The sequence below is a fragment of the Triticum urartu genome, chromosome 3A, assembly GCF_056163025.1.
Source record: "Triticum urartu cultivar PI428250 chromosome 3A, HENAU_Tu73, whole genome shotgun sequence".
Lineage (NCBI taxonomy): Eukaryota > Viridiplantae > Streptophyta > Magnoliopsida > Poales > Poaceae > Triticum > Triticum urartu.
Window position 1 is genome coordinate 508,599,604 of NC_141875.1, and position 10,687 is coordinate 508,610,290.

At 46.0% G+C, this 10,687-nt stretch overlaps 2 protein-coding genes across 4 annotated transcripts; one reads left to right on the top strand and one right to left on the bottom strand.

Annotated features, from left to right (window-relative positions):
* Positions 1 to 202: 202 nt before the first annotated feature.
* On the top strand, positions 203 to 5,904 carry LOC125544721 (putative ABC transporter B family member 8). Of its 2 annotated transcripts, XM_048708466.2 has the most exons (9): positions 203 to 513; positions 782 to 836; positions 930 to 1,108; positions 1,879 to 2,336; positions 2,424 to 2,964; positions 3,051 to 3,230; positions 3,338 to 4,615; positions 4,731 to 5,137; positions 5,230 to 5,904. In XM_048708466.2, the coding sequence occupies exons 1-9, from the start codon at positions 283 to 285 to the stop codon at positions 5,579 to 5,581; spliced, it is 3,681 nt and encodes a 1,226-aa protein (XP_048564423.1). In that variant the 5' UTR covers positions 203 to 282; the 3' UTR covers positions 5,582 to 5,904. The 2 variants fall into 2 exon arrangements, with proteins under 2 accessions (XP_048564423.1, XP_087403616.1); XM_087547490.1 differs by having other exon boundaries at positions 782 to 1,108.
* Positions 5,659 to 9,706, bottom strand: LOC125544722 (B3 domain-containing protein Os03g0120900-like). Of its 2 annotated transcripts, XM_048708468.2 has the most exons (5): positions 9,416 to 9,698; positions 8,165 to 8,608; positions 7,439 to 7,763; positions 6,931 to 7,362; positions 5,659 to 6,846 (listed from the first exon to the last, which is right to left on the bottom strand). In XM_048708468.2, the coding sequence occupies exons 1-5, from the start codon at positions 9,518 to 9,520 to the stop codon at positions 5,867 to 5,869; spliced, it is 2,286 nt and encodes a 761-aa protein (XP_048564425.1). In that variant the 5' UTR covers positions 9,521 to 9,698; the 3' UTR covers positions 5,659 to 5,866. The 2 variants fall into 2 exon arrangements, with proteins under 2 accessions (XP_048564425.1, XP_048564424.1); XM_048708467.2 differs by having other exon boundaries at positions 5,659 to 7,362; positions 9,416 to 9,706.
* Positions 9,707 to 10,687: the final 981 nt, after the last annotated feature.

The following is a 10,687-nucleotide window of genomic DNA, read 5'->3' on the forward strand; positions in this document are numbered from 1 at the left end:
GTCTCAACCGAGAAGGGGTACGTTGTAATCTCCACCGTTGATTCAAATAGAGGGGTCTAACAAAGCAGAACTGTTTTAATTTAATTTTCGCAACCGAGGAGAGGACGCTCCAACCTACCAACTTTTCCAAAGGCAAAGTTAAGAACAATCGGAGAAGAGACGCACGTGTAGTCCTGTGCTATATAAAGCCCCACTGCCAGGTCCATAGCATTGCAGCAAGCACAAGAAAGCGTAGCGCTCGGGTGCTACCGCTACCCATCCGGGCAGACTACAAGAGTAAAGATGAGCACCGGCGGCGGCGGCGAGCGGCGGAGCATCCGGGGCCTGTTCAAGTTCGCGGACCGGGTGGACGTGGTGCTCATGGCCCTGGGCACGCTGGGCGCCATCGGCGACGGCTGCTCCACCAACCTCCTCCTCATCTTCGCCAGCGACGTGATGAACTCGCTGGGCCGCGGCCACGCCCAGCAGCAGGGCAGCGCCACCAGCGTGCACTTCATGCATGACATCGAGAAGGTTGGTTAATTACTACTCCTAGTAAGTATAAAGTTGGGTCATCTATTTTGAAACGAAGGGAATACTTCGTAGTTCTTTACTGTTGGTTGGAAGTTGGAACACACGAATGAATTTCAGGGGAGAGAATTCACTGGGATTTCTCACTTGAGGAACAAAAACAAAACGGAACAGGCCTAAATGCATAGCACATGGTTTTGTACCCACTTCACCATTTTCCAGTGCTAGTTGCGCTTACACTAAGTTGTTGCCTCCATTTTGCGTCCTGCAGTCGTGCCTCAACTTCGTCTACTTGGCGTTCGCCATCCTGGTGGTGGCGTCCATGGGTAAACTTCGAGTTTTGCTGCACAGATTTGCATGGCTTAATATAGTTTCGGTAATGTTAATTTGTACCCCTATGGACGCATGCACGCACACAGAGGGGTACTGCTGGAGCCGGACGAGCGAGAGGCAGGTGCTCCGGATCAGGCACCTGTACCTGGAGGCCATCCTGCGGCAGGAGGTGGCCTTCTTCGACTCGCAGGAGGCCACCACCTCGGAGATCATCAACAGCATCTCCAAGGACGCCTCGCTCATCCAGGAGGTGCTCAGCGAGAAGGTACTACACCTACGTACACACCAGTCAAACCTCCTTGGTTGGTTAATTTGCTTTTCAATGACCTTGATCATGCGTGTACGCGCTAGCCAGTCTTCACAAGTCACGCATGCCTCGTTTTTATATTGTTGGATCCATCCATATGTAGATTCGCCTTGGAACTTGGAAACTTCTTCCTTCTGGATTCATGTATACTAGCAGTGGTTTGTTTAAGATGAACCAAGGACAGGAGAAAAGTTGCTAGCTTTGTCATGGTGGCATACATACCTACCTACCTTGCCACTCTAGGTCGTCACTGAATCAGTGCTGAATCTAATTGTTTGACTGGTTAATGCTACCCAACCGCAGAATCAGGCAGGATAGAGAGATTAGTATATCTTGTTCTGAAGAAAATCCAGATGAAACAATGATGCTACAAACATATCCCTGGTTCTGTGGTTAGAATCTACCTTGAGCTCTCTTGATTCACACCTTAAAGGTAGACAAACAGAGGGAATATGGGATGGGAGCACATGAGAGTTCCGTATGCGACAAAGCATGGAATGTTGAGAGACTTTCCATAATAACGACTGCATTAAAATAAGTCCAAAAATAAACATGTCTTAGCTGGAGCCATTAAGACAGAAACTTCCTGTTGTGGTTAGTTAATTTTGGAAACGCAGACGTGCTAAAAATAATTTTGGAAAAGGGACAATATGAACTAGTAGATCTGGAATGTGAAAAGAAATAACAGCAGAAGTGACTGTTTTTCTTGATTCTTTTACCTTGAACAGGTTCCTCTGTTTCTGATGCACTCCACGGTCTTCGTCTCTGGACTCGCCTTCTCCACCTATTTCTCCTGGAGGCTGGCTTTGGTTTCCTACCCTCTGGTCCTGCTCCTCATCATCCCTGGCCTCATCTACGGGAAGTACCTTCTGTACCTCTCCCGCGAGTCGCGCCGCGAGTACGCCAAGGCAAACTCCCTCGTGGAGCAAGCACTCGGCTCCATCAAGACCGTTTACTCCTTCACTGCAGAGAAAGGGATCATCCAGAGGTACACAGCAATCCTCGACAAGACCATCAACCTGGGGATCAAGCAGGGCATTGCCAAAGGCCTTGCTGTCGGATTCACCGGTCTCTCTTTCGCCATTTGGGCCTTCCTCGCCTGGTATGGCAGCCGGTTGGTGATGTACCATCATGAAAGCGGAGGGAGGATATACGCCTCAGGAATCTCCTTTGTTCTGGGTGGCCTGTATGTTCTTCATGTCCCTCCTCCCTTACTGACTTTTGATTATGTAATAGAAGCTTAACTATACAAAAAACTGAAATGTTGTTGCAGATCCCTTGGAATGGCACTCCCGGAGCTGAAACATTTCATTGAGGCCTCGGTTGCTGCCACGAGAATTCTCGAACGGATCAACCGTGTGCCCCAGATCAACGACGATGACCCAAAGGGGCTTGTTTTGGATCAAGTCCGTGGAGAGATCGAGTTTGAATCCATCCACTTTGCGTACCCATCCAGGCCTAATATGACGGTCCTCAAAGACTTCAACCTCCAGATTCCTGCTGGCCAAACAATTGCTTTGGTCGGCTCTAGTGGCAGCGGCAAGTCTACCGCAATAGCGCTGGTGCAGCGCTTCTACGATTCCAGTGAAGGAACTGTCAAGATCGACGGCTTCGACATCAAGAAACTAAATCTCAAGTCGATTAGGAGCAAGATGGGACTTGTCAGCCAAGATCATGCACTGTTCGGCACATCCATAAAAGAGAACATCTTATTCGGCAAACCAGATGCAACCATGGATGAACTCTATGCAGCAGCCATGACAGCAAATGCTCACAACTTCGTAATGGGGCTTCCTGAGGGATATGAGACTAAGGTACGTTCATCATAAGGAAACAAAACATCCAAGGGCCTTAATTCCCTGTCTCCCTTGCCTTATTGGTGATTTCACTGTCCTTGCAGATTGGTGAGCGTGGAGCGTTGCTATCAGGTGGCCAGAAACAGCGGATTGCCATTGCAAGGGCGGTCCTCAAGAACCCTGCTATACTTTTGCTCGATGAAGCCACAAGCGCACTTGACTCAGAGTCAGAGAAGCTAGTGCAGCATGCACTTGATCAAGCATCTATGGGAAGAACAACACTGGTATATTGACTGCTTCAGCTCTTCCTACTTTAGAATGCTATAAGCTTAGAATTTCTCAAATCCTTTGGCACTGTAGCACTCATTATTTATACCTTAATGCTGACCAGGTCGTAGCTCACAAGCTTTCGACCGTGAAGAATGCCGATCAAATCGCGGTAGTCGATGGGGGTAGCATAGCAGAAATTGGGACACATGATGAGCTGATCAACAAGGGTGGCCCATATTCACGACTTGTGAAATTGCAGAAGATGGTGAGCTACATAGATCAAGAAACTGACCAATTTAGGGCCTCCTCAGCAGCAAGGACCAGTGCCAGCCGTCTCAGCATGTCCAGAGCAAGTCCCATGCCACTCACACCAGGTGTTTCAAAAGAAACCGGGTCATATGTTTCCCCACCTGCACCGTCTTTCTCAAGGCTTCTTGCAATGAATGCACCAGAGTGGAAGCAAGCACTCATAGGAAGCATCTCTGCATTGGTATATGGTTCCTTGCAGCCCATCTATGCTCTAACCATCGGAGGAATGATTGCTGCATTCTTTGTTCAGGACCACAATGAGATGAATGCAATCATCAGCCGCTATGCATTGATCTTTTGCTCCCTGTCCCTGGTATCCATTGCTGTTAATCTACTGCAACACTACAATTTCGCCTACATGGGGGAGCACCTAGTTAGGCGTATCCGAGTCCAAGTGCTTGAGAAGATCTTAACCTTTGAGGCAGCATGGTTTGATGAAGACACAAATTCAAGTGGCTCATTGTGCTCTCGGCTAAGTGACGAGTCTTCTCTTGTCAAAACCCTTGTCGCAGACAGGATCTCCCTGCTACTTCAAACAGCTTGTGGAATTGTAATTGCGGTGACAATGGGACTCATAGTAGCATGGAAACTTGCCCTTGTCATGATTGCTGTACAGCCCTGCACGATGATATGCTACTATGCCAAGAAGATAGTTCTTTCAAATGTGTCAAGGGACTTGGCAAAGGCTCAGTATGAAAGTACTCAGATTGCCATCGAAGCTGTTTACAACCACAGGATGGTGACCTCATTTGGATGTTCATCGAAGATTCTTCAGCTCTTCGAGCATACACAAGAGGAACCATTGAGGAAAGCAAGGAAGAAGTCATGGGTAGCAGGGATAACCACAGGGCTGTCGCCGTGCCTCACATTCTTATCATGGGCATTGGACTTCTGGTATGGTGGGAAATTGGCACAGTCCGGGGAGATCTCAGCAGGTGATGTCTTCAAAACCTTCTTCGTCTTGGTGAGCACAGGAAAGCTGATCGCTGATGCTGGCAGCATGACATCTGACCTGGCAAAGGGATCAAATGCCGTTGCTTCAGTTTTCGAGGTGCTAGATAGGAAATCTATCTCTCCGCAAAATTCACAGGTAACACATTCATACTCTCATGAGCATTGTATGGAATAAAATCAGCAGCCTCGCAGAAAGATTTTTAGGATGCTAGATTGCTGTAGGATAAAATACTAACATGACTACACTGCAGGTGGAAAAGGACAATCCGAAGAGCAAAATACAAGGACGAATAGAGTTCAAAAAGGTGGATTTTGCATATCCAACAAGGCCACAATGCCTGATCCTGCAAGATTTTAGCTTGGACGTCAAAGCAGGAACAAGCATTGGCCTGGTGGGGAGAAGTGGATGTGGTAAATCCACAATCATAGGTTTGATCCAGAGGTTCTATGATGTTGATAGAGGTGCTGTAAGGATCGATGGTATGGATGTGAGGGAGATGAATGTTCTTTGGTATCGAGGATTCACTGCTCTAGTTAGTCAGGAGCCCGCAATGTTTTCTGGCAGTGTCAGGGACAACATTGCCTTTGGTAAACCAGAAGCTGATGAAGAAGAGATTGTCGAAGCTGCTAAAGCCGCAAATGCGCATGAATTCATCTCGTAAGTCTTAGATATATTACCCGCTTGCATATATATTAAGCTATGTGCTCCCACTATCCAACATATGAAATTTAAAGCTTACGCCTTTTCAGATCTCTGAAGGATGGATACGATACTGATTGTGGAGAGCATGGCATACAACTATCAGGGGGGCAGAAGCAAAGAATTGCAATTGCGAGGGCAATAATCCGAGATCCAGCTATACTACTTCTTGATGAAGCAACAAGTGCTCTCGATGCACAGTCCGAGCAAGTGGTGCAGGAAGCACTTGATCGGATCATGACAGGGAGGACCACAATCGTAGTGGCACATCGACTAAACACAATCAAGAATGCAGACTCAATAGCCTTCTTAGGGGAGGGCAAGGTGATTGAGCGTGGTACTTACCCGCAGCTCATGAACAAGAAGGGAGCATTCTTTAACCTGGCAACCCTTCAGAAATAAATTGATTGTATAATGTAACTGCGGCAATAAGTGATATCATAGCCTAATATAGTATAATATCAGCACTCCTTGACAAATTTTGGAGCAATTCTCGATCATCAGCTTAATTTAGGAAGTGTTACTAAACAAAAGAAAACAAGGAGGAGTATGTGCACTAATGTTGTTCTCCTCTCCTGATAACATGCTGCGGATTTTAAGTTGTAACACGATGCTAAAGGATTACAACAGAGTGGAACATGGCCAGAAGAAGGAATACCTACAACTAACATGGCCATCTCTCCACTATTACTTGAAAATGATATTTAGGAGTCTTCCTTTGGATATCTCGATCTCCTTCCTCAAGTTATCCATCTCTACCTTGACCAATGCATTGACATCAATTAATCCAAGTTCATCAGAGGCTAGCCGCTCTTTTACTTCAACAAGAACCTGCTTATAGCTCTTTAGAACCGTCTTAACCCTTACTCTTTCCATTAAAGACTTCTGTACTAAGCTCTCATGCTCAGCAACTTGATGCACCAATTTCTGTATTTCATCCTCCATCATCATGGACTGCTGCAAGCCTTTGATCTCATCCTGAAGGGCATGCAATTTTTTCTTCTGTTCTTGCGATGTCGAGACAGCGATGTTACCATCACATGTTACTTTCTTGTAATCAAATTCCAAGGAAGTGCATACGCTTTCCAGTTCTTTGAGCTGCCACTTCAGCTGATCTTGTAGCTTTGTGGAAAACTCTTCCTTCCGGCTCTCCATATTGAAATTGTGAATCTCCTTGATTTTTTTAGCATGCTCCAGTAATGCAATCACTACCCTTTGAGCATCAACATCCTGAAGACATGAATCCCACTTAAGAATTTCTTTCTGCACAACAGCTTCAATTATAGCCGCACAATGTAGGTCTGAAGGAAAACTGCGAATGATTCCCTGAACGTGTGTGATGGTCTTCATAAAGTTGTCACGTTGAATATGAAGTAACACATTCTCGAGGGAATTGGTGTGTACTGAGGGCTTCCATGTCAAACATAACTCGTTTATTATCATAGATGACGAGTTGGACTTGGTCGGCGGTGACGAATCTATCCAATCGCTCTCCATGAACGACTCAGAAGTCTCTGCAGAATTTCTATCAATTTGCTCTTCCAAGATTTCTCCATTATTTCCTTGATCTATGTTCTCCTCATTTTCTTGATTATGCTGAGGTTTCTCACTTAGGCCCACCTCACCTCGTGTTCGTTTGAGTCTCTTGAAGTCTTGAGATAAAGAACCTACAAAGGCACAAATTGGTTTAACTGTAGTATAAGGTGTTAGAAGGCAGTTGTGAGTTCTGATTAAGAAGAGACCAAGAATACCTATAGCATGGTGGCGATCTCCTTTGAAAACATGATCTGGTTTCTCGTAGAGTAAACACGCATGCCCTGCTCTGTGCTCCACCTGATCAATTGTGCTGGATGGTGGCGATTCTAACACTTCAGGTTTTTCTTTCAATCCACTCTCTATGCTGCCACCGGAATTCTTCAAGTGTGCCAGTCGTGGTGATCTTCGTGGTGTTTCAGAAATTTGCTGTGATCGCGACTTGACTATTCTCCTCTTCTGTTTGTACGACAAATCACATGGCTCATGGTCGTCAACTAGCTTGCTTTTCACTACTGGCAGGTAATTTTGTAGTGCCTGAGTCGACAAGTTAGGCTCCTCAAGACTGCTCTCCGTGCTATCACGTATTTGAGGAGGACAATCATCCCCTGTGGGGAAGAAGTGTCGTAGTTCCCTCTTTATAAAATCAACTGATCAATAAAAAAAGATGTGTTTCAACATGCTAGATGCAAAAATGATAGAAAATGAGGCAATAGAAGTACTTACATTGCAGAACAAGTTTCTGCTTTAGAAACTGGTTCGGAATTTGTGGTTTGCCTCTACATGTGTTCAATACCTCTGCAGCCGCATCTGAGTCCCACTTATACAAACAGAGTGCAGCACAGAATAAGTCAACTGTAACTCTGTCAACATGCAATCTGCTCATTACTTCAGCTATTACTTTAGCTTTATCATCATCCATTGGCACCTTCAACAATAAGTATATCTTTAACTCATCCTTCAAACCATCTACTTCATGACGATGTATGTCAGCGAAGCTCTGTGGAGAGATATGTCCATTCCCCTGAGTACTCCCTTGGAAGGGAAATATCTAAAAATTAATATAAAATTATCAGTTTAAGGAGACAAAAATTACTGCTAAGGTGATAATCAACAATTTTAAGCCTCTGCTCCTCTGTGCACCCAATGTGAGACATGTGAAAACAAAATGACTTTAGGACCTTCTAACTTGACATGAAAAAATATATCTTCTGATCCCTAAGCTTCCCGAGTTGAAGATAATTTCAAAAAAAAAATGTTTTACAGATGATAATGTGTTCTATATATGATTCCAAAATAAACTTGTGAACAGATTTGCAAATAAAACTTATCTAAACTATTTGGATAACAAAGTGACTCCATACGAACAAGAGTGGGCAAAATGTAGAGAGAGAAATGTGGCTTGTACGAAAATTACTTAATTATTTGCTCAAGATTAGAACAAAAGATTACTTTTGTATCAGATTGATCTGGTATCATAACCAGTGAGTGACTCTGCCTGAGATTATTGGTGATCTTCGTTAGTTCATCACCACTATGTCCTCGCTTACAAGTGGGGAACATATCACATGGGAGTTTCCTTTCTAGACTTTCAGTAGCTTGAGCAGCACTTCCTGAAGACCGGACTGCTTTCTCACAAGCATTCCGACCAAAAACCGAAACCATGAAGTCCATTTTCCTGTCGTGTCTGAAGAGTAGGAACTCATATTCCCTCAAAGAATTGTCCACCACAAACTTGGTCCATCCGGTGGTTAGAAACACACAGCAATCAACCTTCTCTAGCTCAACGACCCAAGTCTTCCCTTCTGAACGCTTAAGCATGGCTTGAACAGGTGAAATGTTGGAGCCCCTGAGGCCCACCTCTGGAATGTAACTGAGGAAGTCTCGAGGTATCTCCTACGTGTGGAAGCAAACAAGGTTAGGGCATACCTTAAGCCATGAAATACAGAGTCAAGATGCAAATGCAGCATGCACTCTTGTTTAATCATTGAAAACCAAAAGTGTATGCTCACAATGTGAAGCTTTACTTTCACATTCGCAGACCACGCATGCAGAGGGAAATAAATGTAGTATTCACCAGCCGACTTTTTTTTTCCGATAAATGGTGGGTTTTATTGGGTCATAATGGAGCATCAAGAGAGGATACAAACACAATGAGCCAGCTCTTTCTTGGCCCAGCCTATCAGACATTGGCACATTGCTCTGTTTTCTAGGAAAGACGATGTTTATGCATAAACAAGCACGCCATTTGAAGCTTCAAACCACCCGCACTGCATCACATCGAGTTAAAAATGTTGCAAATCGCACGCATGCGCATGCAAAAATGTTTTTTTTAGGAAGGCGCACATGCAACCATGGGATTCCTTTCTTTATCTGAAAGAACAGCCATGGACTTCATATGGAGCATCCAATCCACAAAAGAAGATCAAATAGTATAGGATTTAGCTCTCCACCACCCATCGGATAGCACGTTTGCCGATAGCGCAAACGCAATGCGAGGATCTTGGAGTAGGAACAGCTATTGCGGGAGGTGGGGAAAGTGCCAAGTGGAGCAGGGAACCCAGCCCAATCGCGTTCTTGGCTTGGTCCTGTTTTTTTCCCTTTCTGATGAAGGGGAGCGAAAGGCGCGCGCATGCAACCACCGCAGCAACTGAGACTGAAAGAAAGGAGGGAAGAGGGGAGGAAGGAAGGAATAATACGCACGAGGCGACGGGCGAAGTCGCCGACGAGGACCTTGAAGAAGCGAGGCCTCCCCTCCTCGTCTTCTTCCATGGCGGATCCCGCGGATCGATCTCCGTTCATGCTCATCCCTCCTCGAGCGACGGACGGAGCGAGAGGTGGGGTGGTTGGCTGGTGTGATGGGTGGAGAGTGACCTCGGCAGAATCGCCGCCGCTTCTCCGGCCCTGTCGAAGGCGGAAAGCGATCCTTCTTTATTGCCTGCCACCTGGCGTCTGGTTCGGGGCGTGATGGAGGGAGCACGCCTACACGGCTTGTCAGGCATGGAAACGGCTGCGTAGGGCATGGTCTAGGCAGGCTATACAGCCAGGTAGGAGTAGGTCAGTAAAACCATGGTGTAAAATCACGCTCACCCATCGTGGCCGTGCTGTTTGGTCTGGAGAGGAGTATTAAGTTTGTAGGGCCAATTAGGTAATACTCCCTCAATAAACTAATATAAGAGTATTTAGAGCAACTTCAACAGGGCGACCCAAATGGACGCGTGCCTTGGCCCTGTTTGGATAATCTAACTCAGTTAGAGGTTAGAGTTAGATTCTAACCCTGAATTAACTCTAGCTAGAGAGGTGTTTCAGTGACAGGGTTAAGTGGAGCGCGGATACGGCGAGACACCTTCACGGGCAGTGCAAGAGGAAGGGAGGGAGAGGACGAGAAGTTTCGAGAAAGTGGGGGGGGGGGGGGGTCTGCTGCAGAAAGAGCGAGAGAAAAAGGTGTTTTTAGTGGTCCCAAGAAAAACTAACCCAAATAAGCACCTCTTAGATGGGTTAGATATTTTGAATGGGTTAGATGCATCTAACCCAAACTAACCCTCATGTTTGGATATTTTTGGGTTAGTTGAGTCCAAACTAACTCTAACCCATGGATCCAAACAGGGCCTTTGTCCATTTTTCATCTGTTTGAGTCGGCCAGGCGGACGTGTGTGTCCGCATTCTTAAATGGGTCGGTTTGACCGCCCAACGAGGAGGCCGACCTAAATGTGCCGGCGTGAAAAAAACAGCTCACAGGAAATAAACATAATTAAACATAAGTGGCCGGTTAAACGCCGGCCAAAGTCCACTTAAAACTAATTAAACATTAACTAAAACATTAAAAAAAAGTTTGCGCCCATCTGCTACCGCCCCGCACGCTTCCCTAGACGTCGTCGGTCTTGCCCTTGCCCTTGCCGTCGATGCCGCCGTCGTCGGTGAGGTCGATGAAGACCGGAGCAGGGCCAGCCCACCCGAACGCCGCCTGGTACGCTG